This window comes from Trifolium pratense, linkage group LG6 (genome assembly GCF_020283565.1).
Source record: "Trifolium pratense cultivar HEN17-A07 linkage group LG6, ARS_RC_1.1, whole genome shotgun sequence".
NCBI classification, from domain to species: domain Eukaryota; kingdom Viridiplantae; phylum Streptophyta; class Magnoliopsida; order Fabales; family Fabaceae; genus Trifolium; species Trifolium pratense.
Window position 1 is genome coordinate 2162858 of NC_060064.1, and position 19450 is coordinate 2182307.

At 34.1% G+C, this 19450-nt stretch overlaps 3 protein-coding genes across 3 annotated transcripts; 1 reads left to right on the plus strand and 2 right to left on the minus strand.

Annotated features, from left to right (window-relative positions):
- Positions 1-216: 216 nt before the first annotated feature.
- Positions 217-5939, minus strand: LOC123890906 (mitogen-activated protein kinase kinase kinase NPK1). The gene is made up of 17 exons (XM_045940642.1): positions 5532-5939; positions 5323-5364; positions 4843-4908; positions 4646-4756; positions 4486-4566; positions 4322-4399; positions 4118-4200; positions 3523-3607; positions 3349-3449; positions 3234-3273; positions 3009-3065; positions 2855-2904; positions 2597-2744; positions 2048-2278; positions 1592-1926; positions 1237-1304; positions 217-651 (listed from the first exon to the last, which is right to left on the minus strand). The coding sequence occupies exons 1-17, from the start codon at positions 5814-5816 to the stop codon at positions 551-553; spliced, it is 1962 nt and encodes a 653-aa protein (XP_045796598.1). The 5' UTR covers positions 5817-5939; the 3' UTR covers positions 217-550.
- Positions 5940-7882: 1943 nt separating this feature from the next.
- LOC123890907 (aminopeptidase P2) lies at positions 7883-13469 on the minus strand. Its single transcript, XM_045940643.1, has 13 exons — positions 13084-13469; positions 12862-12987; positions 12661-12780; positions 11857-12132; positions 11481-11653; positions 11047-11307; positions 10633-10784; positions 10091-10281; positions 9779-9887; positions 9522-9676; positions 8907-8999; positions 8548-8628; positions 7883-8152 (listed from the first exon to the last, which is right to left on the minus strand). The coding sequence occupies exons 1-13, from the start codon at positions 13393-13395 to the stop codon at positions 8075-8077; spliced, it is 2127 nt and encodes a 708-aa protein (XP_045796599.1). The 5' UTR covers positions 13396-13469; the 3' UTR covers positions 7883-8074.
- Positions 13470-13802: 333 nt separating this feature from the next.
- Positions 13803-18489, plus strand: LOC123890908 (RNA pseudouridine synthase 6, chloroplastic). The gene is made up of 9 exons (XM_045940644.1): positions 13803-14065; positions 14134-14262; positions 14679-14933; positions 15019-15100; positions 15683-15798; positions 15882-15936; positions 16319-16430; positions 16857-17026; positions 17621-18489. Exons 1-9 carry the CDS (start codon positions 13848-13850, stop codon positions 17894-17896), a joined length of 1413 nt encoding a protein of 470 aa, XP_045796600.1. The 5' UTR covers positions 13803-13847; the 3' UTR covers positions 17897-18489.
- The last annotated feature ends 961 nt before the right edge of the window (positions 18490-19450 follow it).

Genomic DNA, 19450 nt, shown 5'->3' on the forward strand with positions numbered 1-19450 from the left:
TTAGAGACATTGGTCAGCAACAAAGAAAAGAGCGTAAACTTACACCATAGAATAGCACATTGTCATTCTCTCCATCTTGGTGGTATACGTAGATTTTTAAGGAATTTTCAAAAACTTTCAAATAAAAGCTGTTTTTACCAAAAACCAAAACAATTAAAACCTAATTTAATCACAATAGTTTCGTATCGATAAATCAATTCCGTGCTGCGGGGGAAATAATAAATCAAACTGCAATTACCGTTGAAAAAAACAGAGGCAAGTGGCACCAGTTACATAGTGCACCACAAAGTTCTGATTATTTCTATTTTCATAATACAATCAGCATATAAACTTGAGATGAGCACCCATCTCAAGCCAAAAATTCCAAGCAACACCTGTATAAAAAGCTTTACATAACACAACAGCACGGACGAGCTAAGCATGTGTGATATGTCAAACGACAACTATTAAATCATAGATCAGATCATATCAGATATATATAACATTGACAACCCCAACAAAACTGCAGCAATCCGACGTTCACAAAGACAGGATGAACGCAACACGGTTATTAGCTGGGAGAAGCAAATCTTGTCCTTTCTCTCGGTCGATTTAAAGCTCGATCCTTTGGTGAAGATGTCTTTCCCGTCGTATTGGCTTGGCGCATCATTTCTGCAACATTGTCCATAAAGCACACGTAAATAAATGAATTACATGCCAAATGCTGCTAGGTGTCACATTTTGTTAACTTAAGGATCTTACAGCTCTAGTATACTAATAATAGACACTGATATGCCAATAGTTATTTTATATGTAGTGTGATTTTTTTATGATACAACAGAATCGTTGTCAATTGTGGATTGTTCAAATTCTGCAACGCATGAGTGCTAGCCACTGTTTCACCGAGGGAAAGCTATCATAACGGACTAGTTCTCTTATCCGTTAGGGTGGGGTGCTTGTGGTAAGCTGCCTTGGATATGAGTCTGAGGAATTGCTTAAAAAAAAAGGCAAAGTCCTATTTTGTACTAAACTAAATAGTGTATCGCGGAACATAGTGATTTGTTCAATTTCACTGTGCAATAGCACTATAGCAGCTATTTAACAACACTGGACAAGAACAGTGGAGTAATAATTTAATATTAACGTTAAAATTAAATAGATATGATCTATATAATAGAATTTTTAAATCAATTATGACTTTAACATTGTCCAAGTATGAACTCCAAAGATAAACAACAAGTTAGAAAAACTTCTAACCTCGTTTTCTCTCAAGCTCCTGGTCGAGCTCTTCTTTCCACTTCCTCTGTCTCTCGGAAAAGCTTAAACTGCAAGTGAAACATAGTATTATTAAATTACAGTAATTCTGAAAATAATTGATGCTGTGAAAGAGTTTAATTGTGATACAGTGTTAGTGTAAAATATATTACATTGTCAGCAAGTCACAATCTATCATATGTGAGACTTTAGAAGCAATCATGATTAAAGTCAAACGTAATTAATGATCTAACGGTTATGACCGACTGACGGTGTAAACAATATTTACATTGACATGTATATGAATTAAATCCGCTATGAAAAACAAAGCAAGTAAAAGATTGAATACAAACAAAACCTTGGGCTAAAGGGCTCCTGCTGGGAGTCAACTACCATTCCTTTCCGTTCATTAATGGGAGATGCTGGAACATCCTGTGAACCATGACTATTTACATTGCCAACAGTTGCTGAGGACCTGCCATTACTTCCAGGACTTACAGCATTGTCAACTGGTTTAGATGGAGAGCTAATTGGCATCCGACTTGGTGACTTGCTTTTAGGAGGTAATTTCAAGTATTTTTTATCAGGGGTATCATCACTTGGGCTATCAATCACATTGGGAGAACAAGATGCATTTAAACTGTTGAAAAACTCTTCATATAAAGGTGTCTGCAGTTTTTTCAGTTCAAGTGCCTGTAATAAACGGACCGTCATCATTCATCATCATCATGAAACAGCAGTTTGTAAGACAAAAATATTGATGAAAAGTTTATCGCTGACCAATTAATAACTTGATTCCAACTAAAAGCAATACCTTCTCATCCAGAAAGGCTTTAATTTTGACCTCTGTTAGGTCATCATCGTCTTCTGACAGAGATGGCACACATGGAAAGGGTAAATCTTTCTGTTCCTTATTGGACTCTAATTGAACACATGGCATGTGACTTTCATCATTGTCCAAACTAACTTCTCTATTTTCCAGTACTGGACTTGCGTCAAATTTACAGCCCCAATCATCCAAGGGTTCAGACATCGGGTTAAAACTCTACATTAGAAAAATAAAATAAAAACGGGTTTTCAGAAGTCATTACTTTCATATTAAATTAAAGACAAATGCTAAAAAGTTCCCCATAGCCCAGGGGAACTAGATAAGAAACTAATTGTAGAATTTTATTTTTTTTGACAAAGTAGAAATATTTTATTGAAAGTTGTATATTCAACAACTTAAAAGTTTAAATTTTGATTTTTTTTTCTAGAAAAAAACTCTTCTTTTATTTTCCCTTTTTGGTTCCTTAACTAGTTCCCCGGGGGCACTTATTAGCAAGACCCTAAATAAAATAAAACAAGACTTGAATGCAAGAACCTCAATATTATCTGACATTAATGATTTGTATTTGATATTACACTCTGAGAACTCTTCTTTGTCATCAATCTCACACATGTCATCATCATTGTTCATTCCCCATACATGATTATTTCCTGAGTCCTGAGGATTTTCTGTTGAGCAAAGTCTACATAAATCACAAACATTTGTTAACCAAAATCATTTTACTGTTTCAATAGAATCAACGGAAAAACTTCCAGATGTTACAAATTGAAAAAAGAATGTTTTAACACTTACAAGGATTCAACATTTGGAGCACATGATGGTGAAGATGCTCTAAAACTTCCCTGTCAGAAGTGAAAGTTATGTCTTAAAACTCAAATTTTAATTTATTTATAGAAGATAGAAGATACATGTAACAGCATTTCAAATATTACTCGAACTATCATACCATGGCAGTAGATGAATGAGAAATCGAATCCATATTTTGACCAGTAACAAAGGGATGCTGCAGCCAATTACAAACTGAATGTTAATCTCAGGGGGAGCTGAATATTTCATGCAAAACACTGACAATAGCGAAGTAGACTCCACTACTAAGTACTAATCAATAGCAGTATTAAAAAGACCACAGTGCTCATATGCAGAGTCAAAAGAGAAATGCTCATAGAATCACCTGCAGCAGTTCTGATGCTGATAGCCTCAAAATTGGTTCCCTGCGAAATTATTTAGTATGATCAGTTATCATGCATATATTCATTATAAATGGAAAACAATTAAAAGGAACATACTTCTGCAAGCACTTTAGCAGGAAATCTTTTGCTCCAGCCGAGAGATGATCAGGAATTGGTGGATGAGACTTAGTTGTCCCTATATGGAAGAGAGCAGCAACCTGAAACCCATTATTTTAGTAAATATTCAGAGCATACCTCAAAAAGAATTAAAGAAGTCAAAATATAAGTGACCTCTTGTTGGTATTGCTGGCTCCAAGGAGGCTTTCCCGTGGCCATCTCAATCACAGTACAACCCACGCTCCATATGTCAGCAGAGCTGAAAAAGAATCATCAGCATATGAAAAGATTCGATCATTAGTCTAGAAGGCTTTCTGAAAATTCATGCCGCTAACTTTTTTTCTATATCTTGAGCAAAGGTCTCTATTTTTGGAAAATGCTAGTCGGTAGAAATAACAATTCACAACTTTTATATGAACATAATTTTCCTCTCACTTTTTATCCCTGATCCCTTCCACCTTTTCTCCATACTGTTCTGTTTTCTCTCTTCACACTCATTTCACTATATGAAGGGTACTAAATAGCATCTCTATTTTTTTTAACAGAAGCCATCATCGTATAATTAATATGATTAAGGCAGTTATAATGCAACTCCAGATATGCCAGACTTGCATAGAATGGTCAACACTTGGAATCATAAAATAATCAGTCTCAGCTACTATACCGAATGACATCTAACAAGAAGAAACCTCCAGTTTTGTTCATGTCAAAGCATATTAAAAAGAAAGCAGCATATCGTAAAATATGTGAAGAGGGCTAATGTCCTTACAAGCTATGCCCAGTCTGGAGAATAACTTCAGGAGCCATCCAATATGGAGTACCCTTCATAGACTTGGCACCAGAAATGGTGGCCTAGAATGAAACAATGTACCTCTTAAACAAAGATCCAAATATAATATCCTTCACAAAGGTAAAGCAGTATATACTGTATATAATGTCATAATTGTAGAGTGGCTTATAAGAGTTACATTACCAGCTCAACGACCTGTTTGGATGCTCCAAAATCTGCTACTTTTATGCATCCTTTATTATCTACAAGAATATTGGCCCCCTGAAATTAATATATATCCGTGGACATCAGTAGCCGAAAAAGAACCAAGCTTACATGCATATCAATGAGATGATACAAATAGCAACCTTAATGTCCCTGTGCATGATTCCATTTTTGTGCAAGTACTCGAGTCCAAGTAATATCTGCTTCGTGTAAGTTCTTATGACCTGTTGAGTGAATTAGTGGAAATAGTTAGGCATAAAAAATCACCAAAGTACATTGATTGATTCGGTAGCCAGAACTTACGGCCTCAGGAAAAGCTCCAAACTTCCCCAACAGTGAAGATATGGATCCACCAGGAACAAACTCAAGGAGAATATTTAAGGTATCTTCTTCTCTGACCGTACCCAAATATCTCTACAGCACAAAAATAATAAGAAGATGATTAGGGTGAACTAATTGGTTTGTCAATATCGTTTACCAATATAGAACATCATACTTACAACAATGTTGGGATGCGAAAGATCTTTAAGCAGTTTAACTTCTTCCTCTAGCTCTTTTACGTGAGCCTGTTAGTAGTATGAACAACATTAACAAAAACAGCATATGGTCTCTGCTAATTCAATTCATATAGCAAATATAATGACGGTCCAAAATCTGAATCATACGCATGCCACAAGCAAGTCTTCCCAATCTTACCAAGTTTATACCCTTCTATAGCATATGAATGAATTTAACAAATCCAACAGTTGAATCACATGATATTAACACTAAAAGTTCATAAACTATAAACTATATCATGCACTTATATCATAAATTGAAAATGTTGGACGATGAAGTATCGATAATTTTTTAAGTTTCACATTCGATCTATTTAATTAGAACTTTCAATTAAACGGTTAGATTTACTAAATTCATAAGCAGTTAAATCGACTAGCATATAATTGATGTAATTGACGACGTGATCAGAAGCAGTTACAAACCTGTGCCTTCTCCTTCGAAGCACTACTTGCTGCAATCAAAACCTAAAAAAATCAAACAAGTAAACAAAATCAATTTAACCATTAAATCTAAATCCACATCCACTTTCTCAAAATAATCACAATCAAATTCAATTTCGAAGAATCAAGTGAATCGGTCAAACAAATAGCTTAAAATACGAAAATCGAAAAAAATGAAGAAATGAATTGACCTGTTTAACAGCAAGAAGCTCTCCAGAATCGAGATTCATTCCAACATAAACTTGACCAAAAGCACCACAACCGATTAATTCGCCTTTTCGCCATCGGATTTGAGGGACAGTTTCTTTAGGAATCGGAGGAGACGGTGGTGAAGGTTTAGAGAAAACTCTAGAATTACGAATACAGTAACCGATCTTATCAACTAGGGTTGTTCCTCCGAGTGAATGATCTTCGGTTGTCTCCGGTGATGGACGGAAGACTAGTGACCGGCGAACTGATCCGAAAATGTCTTGCATTTGTGAGAGCCGTTATGTTGTTGCGTTGAACAAAGAAAGAAACAAACTATACAACAAAGGAGAAAGAGGGAAAGAAGAAGGGTTTGTTTATTTTCAAATTTCGGTGAATAAAATATCAAAATTAATAACTTATGGGGGGGTTATTTTCTTAATTTCCAAGTTCCTTTTTTTGACCAATAAACACATCTTTGTTAAACACGTCATTATTACTAGTACTGTTATTTTAATTTTTTATAAAACTCGACATTATTACTCCTTCGTCTATGGGAGCAGATTGTCTCCCGTCACTTTTTTATAAAGTGAAATCTGGGCCCTTGATTTTTTTGCTAGTTGGACTTCCAATTTTTTAAGAATAAAATGATGGGTGGATATGGCAACTGGACTTTCTCCAGTGAATCCTCCACGGGAGAGGATTCATTCCCCTTCGTCTATTGATATGTTTGACTATTTTATACAGCTTATAACTTACTCCGAACTTTGTAGTAATATTATGTCTCATTATTTTTACTTAATTATATTTAAAAAATATCGATAATAGATATAGGAGTCGTAAAAGTACTTAATTATCTTTTATTTTTCTATGAAGTCAAGTAACTTAGTGATTAAAAATTCACCCTTAAGATAAGGTAAATAGATAAAAAATTCTAAATTTGAACTACAATCCCTATTATATAATGTGGTGTTCCTTATCAACCGAATTATGTTTAAAATAACCATAAATGAAAGGAGATATTTTTTTTGTATTAACTCTCTAGTTCTTAAGGAAAAAGGGTTTGGTTATCCAGAGTTTGGCCGTGACATAAGTAAAAAACTAATTAACAATTGTTTTCAACGGAAATTAAACATGAGTTTTCTCGAACGATTCATCCAATAAGAACTCATTAATCACTTGAATTTAATATCTAAGTTAGATAATGTATGTTCTATATTAACCACCGGATGTTTATTACTAACATCCTTCAACAAATAATCATCACTGTTGACTTGACCTTTCCATTGTTCCAAGGCTTTCTTTTCTTGAAAATAATAATTATTTTTTTTTACAACAATTAAGGCACATCATCAGAAAGGAATAATAATTGATAGTAAGTAGATACTGTATTTTTTATGGGAAAATAGTAGATGTCTTTGTTATTATTGTTATTACAAGAATTCATGTTGGATTTCTCAAGAAAAAATCATGTTAGATTATTTGTTTTTTTAGGAAGAAGCCGGCTAAGAAAAAAAATGATATAATGAAAAAATGTATGCATGTTTTAAGGAAAAAAAAAATTCAAAATAGACATATCAGTTAGTAACTTATAACAAAACGTGCCACAACAAAAAATATGAAAAATGCAATACAAATTTGTCCAGCTAATTTCCTACTTATTACTTGATGTAAAATATTTAATATGTTTTTTTTTTCATTCAATCCATAAAAATAAAAGTCCATCAAAAATATGTTGTCATTCAAATAAGATGAGAGTTGCTACGTGTTTGTCTTTTAAACAACCAAAATTTCGAATTCATGTGATGGTTCTTGTGTTCTTGTTAAACCAACACTAAATCCAATGATAAGTTGTTGAAATCGTTTTGTTAATTTTGAAATGCTACATACACTGATCATTATTAGTAAGTTTGTAGTATATGGCAGAGATGGTTTCCTTATATCAGTACATTCGTTAGACTCCCCCTGCTGCTGCATGATGGGTCACATTGAATGTTGATGGTGCTCTCTGTGGCTGTCTCCTTTTGCTGGTTCATACACTGATGCTTATGCAGATGCCAGAAATCTGTGTGATTTTTATGGGCCATGTCTACTTGCTTTTCGATTAATTTGTCAACAAAACAGACAACAAGAGCAATTGAATTTATTTTTCTTTTGAATCAAGGAGCAGTTGAATTAATGCCACCAGTTTCTTTGACATTATTAGGATCCATTCAGACTCTCCTATTATGTTCCATTATTAGGATCCATGCAAAAACTACTTAAAAGACTTTTAATCCTTGTAATTACTATATACTTCAGAGTAGAGGGAGGAGAGTGTTAACTATAACAAACACTACAACATTTAATATTATACTGAATATCATAAAAGCAAACATACTTCAATGATGCAAATGGCTAAATGCTCATTTGTCCTGCCAAGCTCAAATCCTATGGATCAAATTTCTGTAATATCTATTCACTACTTTATTCACAACGTCCAAATTAGAGCCGGAGTAGGTAAGGGCAGCACAAGCACTGTCTCCTGAGCACAATAGCATGAAAATCATTAAACTGACTTAGTGATGATGGGCCGAGTGTTGTTCCAAAGCCATTGACGAGCAGAACCATCCAACAATGGTGAAACCTGTGGGTGCATTAAAGTAGTTATAAAACAATCAACCATACAGGATTACAAAATAGAAATCTTGAGTAGGAGCATATATTAAAAGAAAAGCAGCAGCTGGAGGATGTGGAAGTACAGAATGATAGAATCCTTTTTGAGCAAGATCGAGAAAAATTAAGAAGGAAGAAACAAGGAATTTTTTTTATGAAATTGTTGCGTCCTGCGAGAGAATTTATATTTTATATTTTAAAGAAACAAAGAATAAGACTCGGGGATTACAAAAGCACATCCAGATTAATTTCTATTACTTCATAGCAAAGCCATGGATACATAGCGCCTTCTAGAGACGTGTAAAAGATCGGGAAAAAGAGAATCAAAAGACGAAAAAAAGGAATGCAACACACAGAGCAAAATACCTTTTCCCAGACTACTGAGTGGTAGTCGTTAAGCCAATCGATCTCTGTGGCCGATAGCAGAGATATGTCTACCAGTTTAATCTGCAGGGTATGCCCAGGTAACAAATGAGCGTATATGAAAGAATATATGGCTCATAATTAAGTGTTTATATCATAAGTCAAATAAATTCTTCCAAACGCTCTCTAAATTGGCTTCAAGAACCTCTGTGGACCAAGTCAGTCCCATATCTCCAATTAAAAAAAGGACTTAACAACAAATATATTAATAGAGAAGCATTACAAGATAAAATTTTATGGGACCATAACCTATTCTAACAAAATAAATATCAGACCAGGGTGATTGACAGCCATCAGCATACCTGAATGGGTACGTATGTAAGTTTTTCAAATCCTAGATATTGGATTCCTCCGAAACGGTTTGGTGTCTCAGCATTTCTCACACACAGTAGATTCTGCAAGTTAAAATAGTGTTGTCATTATGCAATCCAGAATAGGACTGACAAATTTTATCCCAAGAGTTATGCAGAAAAAAATGGAAAACACAACATAATGTACAAACTTGGTGATCAAGTAGGACGGTATCTGGGCTTTTCTGTTGACAAATAAGTGATGCTAAGAATGTCGAAATATATTAAAATATTGAATCAAGTAATTCACGGAGAGCTTCTTAAGACACTCATGATGACTCATGGAAGGTTTTGCAATCAATGCATATAAGTTGAAACTAAACTTATTAAACCAGTGATGAAATCTAAAAGATAGTTATCAAGTTTCAACAGATCTCAAAAGACCTCATCTTTCATAAGAAATTCAGCTTCTTGAATGTTTTAGACATACATTTTATTGGTATATACGATGAGCTCTTTAAAGAAGATAAAGATAATACGACTATATACATACTAAAACTAGTTGAACAAACTGGAAGCCAGGATTAACATTTCAAAGCATGTTTACATAGCTGAAGAGAATATTACCTCAATCCGAATGCCAAAGGCATGGTCTTCATAATAGCCAGGCTCATTGCTAACAATCATGCCATTCACTAGAGGCGTAAAATTTCCATAACGGTAACTGATACTTTGAGGGCCTTCATGAACATTCAATGCAGCTCCTACACCATGCCCAGTTCCTATATAGATAACGGTCAAGCACAAATGCTCAGTCAATCAATAAATTAATTTGGGTTTTTAAGCAGATGAATAACGGCCATCCGCATGAAGCAAAAATATACCATGTCTGTAGTCAAGTCCAACTTTCCAAAGAAAGGAACGAGCAAATGCATCCAGCACAAAACCAGGGGTATCTTCTGGGAAGACTGCCTGATCAAGAGCTATATGACCCTGGTAATAAGATATACGTGTTAAAACAAACAATAATTTAAGAAAGTCAGATTGCTAGGACTGATGTGTTAACATTAAAACAAGTAAAAGGTATAAATTTTCATGATTTGGTTGTGAGGAACAATAACGAATAAAATGCAGCCATCAACTTGTGAAAAAGGTTGGTAAAAAACAAAACTCGGGAAGAAGTACAAGCACGATACCTGCAAAACTCGGGTAAAACATTCTTTCTCTCTTGCCGTTGGTTTGCCAAAATGAACTGTCCGTGTAATGTCAGTTGTGCCATCAACATATTGAGCACCACTATCCAATAAGAATAATTTATTTGGATCCACAATACTACAACTCTCTGGTTCTGGTTTGTAGTGTATGATCGCACCATTTGGACCAGAACCTGAACCGATGAAATGAACAGATTATAGCTCAAGGCAAAGATAGGAGTTGAACCAAAACTTATATTTGTCTATCTAACATTAGCTCAACTACGGGTCAACATTTGTGTCAAAATGGAATAACATTGAAATATTTACATAGACTTGTTACATTTTTACACAGAATCACTAAATTGTATAGTTGTGTTCATTTACGGTCCATATTTTACCATGCAATGTTGTTTTGTAATATTGACATAGATAATTGTAGGTTAAGCCAATCTTTCAAAAAATTACAGTTGCATCTTTTTATGTTTCTTTAACCAATTTTTTAGCAAAAAAATAGAAACAGATTTATCAAAGTACTACAGTACCACTTATGGTGTCAAAGCTAGTATCCAAGAAACCATCTTGTTTTGAGCGAAACTCAAGAAGTTTGTCTGAAACTTCTACTTCTGTTGATACCCTGTTGTTAGTAATTTCTGTTTCTAGCCAATCCCAGAACTGAGCAAGAGCAGCAGCATCCCTGAAACAATAAGATAGCACCTTTTTATATATGCCAAAAGCAAGCTTCTATGTGGACACTTCTATTTTTTATTTTTTTGTAATCAATAGTAAACTCTTCTACATAAATTCAATATTCTTAAAGAGTCCAATGCATAGCTCATCTAGATAACCTGTGGTTTCTGTATGTACAATAACTCCAACTTAAAGGAGATCATCAAAATATATAAATCCAAACATGGAAAACATTGTGAGTAATCACTGTCAAAGTAAGTTATAATCACCTTAAATGACAATTTTGCATTCCTTTCAGCTCCGTTTCATTTTTTATGGCCTTCGCTAGAGAAACAGGGGATAATTTATGGACAGCAATGGGTGCACCTACATCCGATTTCTCATTCGATCCATCAAAAACTTTATTCCCAGTTTTGTGTTTATTCTCATAGTTCTGATAATATTTGTCGCAGGCAGCATTATAGGCATTTACAATAGCAGCATTAACAGAGGAAGTATCCAACCAAAGGGCGGCACCACGTGCTGCCAAACTGAAAGAAAATCAATCTTAATTCCAAAAATAGAGCTGCTTTTACAAATAAAATATGTAAGTATAAAAGAGTGGCCTATCTACTGAAATATTCTTGGACATTTCCACTAAAAGTTGTAAAAATGCAAGGGTTGTGAAAAATTCAAAAAAAAAAAAAAAGATTTCCATAGTTACTTTTCAGTCTCAGATATAATCGAATTGTATGGCTTGATCTCTATGTTTGCTTTCTTCAAGTGGCCATCCACCTCTTCAGTAACTTTTGAATTGTCGATAAATAATGTAGCTCCATCAATCTCCACAATCAAATATGCATACACAACAGGTGAATGTGGGATATCACTCCCTCTCTTCAAAGAAAAAGTCAAAAGTTACTTTCACTGATTAAGACATCAACATAGAAAAACAGAGGAAACAGGACATCAATGAGCTACTTATGTTAGACCCAAGTAACTTGAATAAAATCCTGAATGAAGGTTTTACAAGGATACATATTGTACACACAAAGAACCATCAATCCATCAAGTTAAAAGAATGTGTTTGGATGCATTACCAAGTTCAACAACCATGCAATTTCATCAAGTGCGGAGATGATAATTGCAGATGAACCAGCCTTAACAAGTTCTGACCTCAGAGATGACAATTTTGACGCAACATCTAAACCAGCATACTTTAGGTCATGCACTCTAACCGGCTTATTTGGAGGCTCAGGCCTAAATTCTTTCCATATTTCATCCACAAGATTTGAATTGTACAAATACACTAGCTCATGGTTTTTCTTAGAGATGACCTGCTTAAGTTCTTCAGCAGCATCCGAAGTAAAAAGAAACTGCCTCCTTAACAAAACATAACATAACGCCCTATCAGGCACGATAAAAATTTAAAAGCATTGCAATAACACAAGGAAAAAGGGAAAAATATGGTTTCAATTGGTTTAGAACTTTAGATTAGAAGTATAAACAACATATTTTAACATAATGCTTAGGATTGAGATTACCAATTACGAAAGATAACCTACTTAGGTCATGTTTGTACAAACAACTAATTAACATAAAAGTTCTTATGTATAAGTTATATCTATATTATCTATAACATAAAATAAAGTCAAACTATTTTTATATAAGTTAAGTTGTTTTCGTAAGTTATCCTAAACAACTTATGGAAATAAGCTGAAAACCATTTATGGACATGTCATAAGCTATTTCCACAAGCTCTCCCAAACAGCCTCACAAGTACTTATGTCAGTAGATAAGTTCAAATAAGTCCATCTAAACACATCCTAATCGCGAAAATGAAACAAATAAAATATAGAAAATAATACTATTTAAGGTGCAATGCAACATTAGTAATTACTAACAGGATCAATTCCAACTCTGGCACCTGGAGCCAAAACCTGATTGAGCCATTCACTAGTAGTAGGTACTCCTGGATTTCCGGCACGCATGAGAATCCAACTGGAATTCAGTTGCTTCTCTGCCTACAATCAATGATAAATATTACAACAACAACAACAAAATCACAATATGCAGAGTGTAGAATTGAAAAGAGTTTGGAAAACCTGAAGAAAATAGCGACCATCAGTCCAAAGAGCAGCTTTATCATTGGTAACAATAGCAGTTCCAGCACTGCCAGTAAAACCAGATATGTATTCTCTTCTACCGTAACATTCAGCAATGAACTCGCTCTAATAAAACATGAAGAGTTTAATTCTCTTAGTGTTTGGAGGAGGTGAAGGAAGTAAAAAGTGAGGTGTTAAAAAGGAACGAATGAAATTGTTTACCTGATGAGCGTCTTGAGAAGGGATGATGTAAGCGTCGATGGAGACGTCGGGTTTGGAGAAGAGACGGCGGAGGGAGGTGAGTTTGGGGTCGGAATTAGTGGGAGGGTTTTTACGGAAATTGGAAGATGGTTTTGCTGAGATTGAACTGGAAGTGCAAGTACGGATGGAGAAGAAATGAGGTTTATGATTATGATGAGATGATTTGAATTTGTAGAAGAAGAAGAATGGATTGAGAGTGAGGAAAGAGGAAGGGTGGATTGAGAGGGAGAGTTTCGTTACAGTTGCAGGTGATGCCAGCGACCTCATATTCATTGATTGATGATGGTGGTGGTGGAATACGGGTAAGGGAATCAATACAAGGCGCACACACAACAAATACCAGTCCGTTTAGTGGTCCTTGACACCGAATTTAGAAGGGAGAACCACGATTCGATCCCGTAACTGCTATTGAGAGGGGTTAGAATGTCTGAACTGACATCCGAATTGGATTAAAAACAAAAAAAATTAACATTTTTTTACATCATTTTATAGATATGGAACATTTTATTAAACAGTATAAATTCAATCATTTAACTTATTTCACATTATGGAACACTGCAAATTCAATCTATTTGTCGTAAGCTAAAATTTAACTTATTATTTATCTGCTATTTTTTTACCGCCAATGTAATATAACAGTTACTTATTAAAAACAAATTTATTTTAGACAGATTCAAAATTCAAAACCCGATAAGTGAAGGAGAAAATCGGAAGCAAAAGATAAGATGGGTTCAGTGGCGGTGGTGCCAATGTTGTTCGCCGACAGCTGCCGTAGCATCGCCGTTACAGATGCGGCAAGTGCGTTTCCCATATCAGTTAACAAACACCTCAACAAGCACGCATTTGGTTGGTGCTGTCGAAGTTCAAACAACACTAACGCCAGTGAAACTATATCCTCAACAACCGTTGCCGGAAAATTAACCGCCACCTCTTCTTCCAATAGGTACTATCTTCACTTACACTTTTTTTGTTTTCATAATAATTGATACTGATTCTTGCTTTTTCTTCAAGTTACCCAAAGTATGATCGATTGCTTCCATGTCCTGCACATAAATCACCACCAAGAATTGAACACTTAGTTGTTTCAGAAGGAGGACCTGTTTTAGAATACATTTGCAAAGTTTTGGATCTTCCTCATTTGTAAGTGCCAAATTCTTTTTATCACTGTTGAACCCAAACACACCGAGGCTCTGTTTCGGAAGGCCGTATAGCTTTTAGCTTATAAGCTAAGCTAAAAGCTCTGTTTGGTAACAATTTATAAAAAAGAGCTTATAACTTATTTTACTAGCTTATAGCTTATTTTTCAAACGCTATTTCAAGTAGATTATAGCTTATCATTCGTTCTTCCAATTTTATATTAATTAAACATATCTTTTTTATGTCATTTCATACTTATAAGCTAGTTCAACCGCTAATTTTACCAAACACTACAAATTCAATCAGCTAGCTTATTCACTATAAGTTAAAAGCTAGCTTATAAGCTATCCGCTATAAGCTAGCTTATCAACTATCGGCTATTTTTTTACCAAACAGAGGCTAAATTTTATTTTGTGAAGGTTTGTTGCAGATTTGATTCAATTTGGAGCTGTGTATTTCGCTCTTGTTTCTCCGGAGCCTCCTTCTACTGCTACTGCAGAGCAAATTAGAATTTTCAAAGAAGTAACCAAACCATTGGTTCTTCAAGAAAGAGATTCTATCAAAGGAAAAACTTTAAGAGAAGCTCAGAAAACTTTTCGTGTAACTGATGTGAATCAGGTTGTTGAACCAGGAACTTATTTGCGAGTTCACGTGCACCCTAAGCGTTTTCCTAGGTAAATTAGAATGTTCGTTGGAAATTGGAATGTTATTATAGAGTCATGATATGATAATGTTTGACATTTTAAATCTAATTATTAGGTGCTATGAGATTGACTGGAGATCAAGGATCATAGCTGTGGAGGAATCATATGTAGTTTTGGATAAACCTGCCGGTACTTCAGTATGTAATCAATCCTACTTTATGAACTCCGTAAAGTTATTAATCCCAATATACGATTCTTATAGAATTGTTAGTAAATATTGGATTGCAGACAACATTGTTAAGTCCTGTCATTTTCGTATCCAATGGCAATTTGTACATCAAGTGAATCAAAACTGTTATCTGAAAGGTTGTTGTTGTGTCCAACATTTGTTTCAGTCTATACCGAGTAGGTGAGATTTATGTGTAATCTGATTCCTCATGCCAGATTCCTCCATCTTTTGATAGGCGTCGAGGTCCATCAATTTGAAGTCCGTGTCAAGCAATAATGGTTTTGTAAAACACTGTTGAGTAAAGATATAGAAATCTCATGAATGGTTGTTTGTAGGCTTGATGCTTAGTAGGTGGAGTTTTTGAGAAGTGTCTATGAAGTATGCTCACTAGTTTTGGACGAGACATGGCGTTGGATTTCTAACTCGGAGCATCAAGAATTTAATATTTTGTATGGCTTGTGTTGAAATTTACTGATATGATATGTCTACATTATTAATTAGTTGATTGCCTAAAGTTTTTGTGCATGTATTCTTTTCTTAATTTGGTTAGGTAGGTGAAACTATCGGCAACATTGAAGAAAGTTGTGTAACCTTTGCAACCCGTGCCTTGGGATTGACAACCCCTTTGATGACTACCCATCAAATTGATAACTGTACAGAAGGCTGGTAATATGTTTATGTTAAAATAAATGTGTTGTGTGTCATTCTGGCTGTGATAGATAATGTAATAGACTTTTATTTAAGTGCAGCGTAGTATTGGCTAGGAATAAAGAGTATTGCTCCATCTTTCATTGCAAAATCCGGGTAACTCTGATGTCTACTTATAAAACCACACTCACACACGCCATGAGCTTTTTGTTCTTTGTTGTGAGATGGGGCTTTATTCTTTAAAAGATTTCATTTCGCTCCAAGTGAATGTGCAAATTAATTTTTTATTATATTATGTTCATATGTTATTGAACACTCAAGCCCTATGCGATGACATATCCCAACAAATAAAGAAGGTAAAGCATCACATAGGGCTCTAAATCCAAGTACAAAATATTTGCAGAAACTACTTCAAACTTGTTCTTCAACTTACTTTGATTGATGTCATAATATTTATTCTTTTCAAGTGACTGTTCAACTCAACTTTATCTGATATTATGTTGTCATTTGTTATTGAACACTTAATTATTATTTTCAGGAGAAAAAGGTGAAGAAGATCTATCTTGCTCTTGCAGCTTCTCCTTTACCAATTGGAATCATTAAGCACTATATGCGTCCTGTAAACGTGGCTCCTCGACTTCTTTCTGAAGGTAACTACACAAATTGGAATGCTTAGCAAAGATCTTGAAATGAAATAATGAAGTAGTAAATAAGTGTAATTTTGATGCTTATGTATTATAAGCAACTTCTAGGAAGAAGCCAACTCCATGCCTCATCAAATATTATGGATTATATATGTAGTGAGTGTTGCCTTGCATCCAGAGTTGGGCTTTGGCACAATCCTTTTCTTTCCCTTAGTCAGAATTCTGTTAAAGACAGCTGTCATTATATTATAGTTAGTTGTATCTAGCTATTCTACAAAAATACACCAATGTGTACTGCAACAACATGATGTGTCAGTGGGCAAAGGCACTTCCAGATTTTAAAATGTTTGTTTACTCTGCAGAGTTGGTAAAAAGGTTTCCAGATAAGTGTCTTGTATTGTCGATTCAACCTCGTAAATTTATTGAATGCAGATTTTATCAAGGGATGGCATATTTGTCAACTTGAGGTCATGGAATGCAGAAAGATTCCCTGGCCGACTATTGTTGTTCAAGATGAATATTGTATTGAAGACTGTGGATGGCCCTTTCAAGATTACGCGTACGAGTGTAAAATCAACCTTCTCACTGGTCGAACTCATCAGGTCTGTTAGCTGTCCTTTTATGTATTGTTTGTACTTTTCTTATGTTGATTTTTAACACATTACAATGAATATGAATGTTCAATTCAAAAAATAATGAAAACATATTTGATTGATGATTCTTATCCTCGGGTGAACTGAAAAGTTATTTATTGCCTACTTTTTCTGTGTTTTCATGTCACATGCCTTCATGAGCTGTAGTCTGTTTGCCAACTGATTTTGCTAGTGAAGCAATCAGTAGACAAACTCTATTGTTCTAGCAATTGTTGGATCTAACATTAGGCGATATTTGTGTTAACTGTCAAGTACTGCTTCAATTTTAAAATATCTCCCCCTCCATTTGTTTTTTGGAAGAGTATATCTTCTATGCTACATAATGGAGTCACTTTTATATAGGCTCAAGACAATAAATACAAAATTAAATATAGGAGATAGTACTAGGCCTATTTTCATGATATGCCTATACAATAATACAATTTCAAAGGCTAAATTTATAATGAATGAACAAAGAAAATTTCCGTATTTCTTTTATTTGGTTATCTTTTAGGAAGACAGAACTAGGTTTTTATTGATATAGTGACTTTAATTTTACTTCAGATTCGAGCTCAATTTGCTGCTTGTAAGGCACCGATAATTGGCGATTCTATGTATATGGCTGCTACAATTGCAGAGATGATTAATCCTGGACTTAATCCATTTGGAAAATATAAGAAAGATTTTGACTGTGAGAGTGAAAAAGAAACGGCCATGATAAATTGGATTGCACAACATGGAAAAGAGCCTAGTGTTGCAATTGGCCTTCAAGCTTGTCAAATTTCATGGGATGATGATGAACACTTTTACAGAGCGGGTTCACCTTGGTGGAGGTGTTAAAATGCTGGAAATGTGTTTGAGTTGCGGATATGACTCAACTCTGAAGTCATTATGTTTTAGTATTGACTCAGTTTTGAGTGAGTATCACTCATTCAAATCGAAAACATCCTGATTCAGTGTTGCAACTGATTTGTATACCTGAAAAATGAAGAGATTTTTTTACATGCAGATATTCAATAAGAGGAAGCGTTCTCATGTATCATTCTATGTTTGGTTTCTCCATTTTACAGCAAGAGTGCAAATTTCCCTAAGATGGTAGAGGAATGCAATGAGGTTGTGCGAGTTTGAAAAGATAAACCCAAATAAAAGGGAAAAAAGAGGAGCTTCATGGAGGGATTGGTACATGCTGTCACATACCGGCGAGCCTTGATCATCCTTTTCTATTTTAATCAACTCTAAAATCTAAATAGGTAGGCTAGAGGATAGATTATTCTCTGTCAAGGCCTCTTTCTGAAAATGTACATTTACTTGGATATTGAAGAATCGAGAAAATGTCACAATATTGGAAACTTGGCTAATTAGAATGTTCTGTTCCGTACTGCATTTTGGCATATAAGTTTTTTGTTTATGCTTGTAACTTAATCGTTTCTACTAACTTGCAAATCGAAAATGGTGGAATCCAAATCTAATGGAAATATCCATATAACTTTGATTCATTTGAAATGAGAGGTACTCTAGAGAGTAAATTATTGTAAAATTTCAAATTCAAACTAAACTCTTGAATCGTACTTTCAATCTTATATGAATGATTCTTGACAAATCATATCCTATAATGGTTGTGCATAAAAATATCGATTAAAAAAGTTGTAAGAAAGAATTGTGTCAAAAAGAGGTTGCAAGAAAGAACCGATATTAGTCCTGCCGGCAGAAGAAAAGAGTCTCGGAAGATTATAAAAAAATCTCGAGGGTTTGAGTGAAATTGTTTTTTCTTTTTTTTTTTTTTTTGGGAAGCATTGAGTGAAATTGTTGGACGAATGTTTTATTGTGTATTTTTAACTAAAAAGTCTCTCAAAATTTATCTATCAAAATATGTAGACTTTTGAATACCAATAATTTTTTTTTGAAGTGGCAAGAAATCTCAATTGAATACCAACATATTTTGTTGCGTGAAAAAAAAAACTTGTCTTAATTGAATATCACAAGATTTATTTGACTTTTATAAAAGTCTTGATTGAATATCACACGACTTTTTATCATAAAAAATTCTTTTAAATCACAATCCAATACACCCTCCTAAAAGACTTTTTAGGATCAAGATTCTTAATTCAAGAATTTGTGAGATTTTATAACACATGTTTTTGAGATTTCAAATTACTTTATAGATTTTTAAAATTTAAATACCTTAATAAATTCGATACAAACTTCTTCTAAAAAAAATAATGAATGAATATGAATCATTTCTTAAAAAAGTCAACGAATTAATATAAACAAATAAAATCAATAAATCAATTTTAAACAAAAAAAATATAATAATCATAAAAAGGAATGACTCATTAACAACGTTTTATAAGAAAGTGTAAAAATTCTACAACTTTTTGAAGGAATGACTCATTA

Bases quoted from the DNA above. Each gene is read 5' to 3' on its own strand.
- LOC123890906 (XM_045940642.1), bottom strand. From the start codon at position 5,816: ATGCAAGACATTTTCGGATCAGTTCGCCGGTCACTAGTCTTCCGTCCA. The intron at 3,450-3,522 runs GTCACTTATATT...AATGGGTTTCAG, and splicing joins GCCAGCAATACCAACAAGAG to GTTGCTGCTCTCTTCCATAT. The intron at 2,745-2,854 runs GTAAGTGTTAAA...TGATTTATGTAG, and splicing joins GCTCCAAATGTTGAATCCTT to ACTTTGCTCAACAGAAAATC.
- LOC123890907 (XM_045940643.1), bottom strand. From the start codon at position 13,395: ATGAATATGAGGTCGCTGGCATCACCTGCAACTGTAACGAAACTCTCC. The intron at 12,988-13,083 runs GTAAACAATTTC...ATGTTTTATTAG, and splicing joins CTTCTCAAGACGCTCATCAG to AGCGAGTTCATTGCTGAATG. The intron at 9,677-9,778 runs GTATATTTTTGC...TTATCTATATAG, and splicing joins TGGACTTGACTACAGACATG to GAACTGGGCATGGTGTAGGA.
- LOC123890908 (XM_045940644.1), top strand. From the start codon at position 13,848: ATGGGTTCAGTGGCGGTGGTGCCAATGTTGTTCGCCGACAGCTGCCGT. The intron at 14,066-14,133 runs GTACTATCTTCA...TTTTTCTTCAAG, and splicing joins GCCACCTCTTCTTCCAATAG to TTACCCAAAGTATGATCGAT. The intron at 16,431-16,856 runs GTAACTACACAA...TATTGAATGCAG, and splicing joins TCCTCGACTTCTTTCTGAAG to ATTTTATCAAGGGATGGCAT.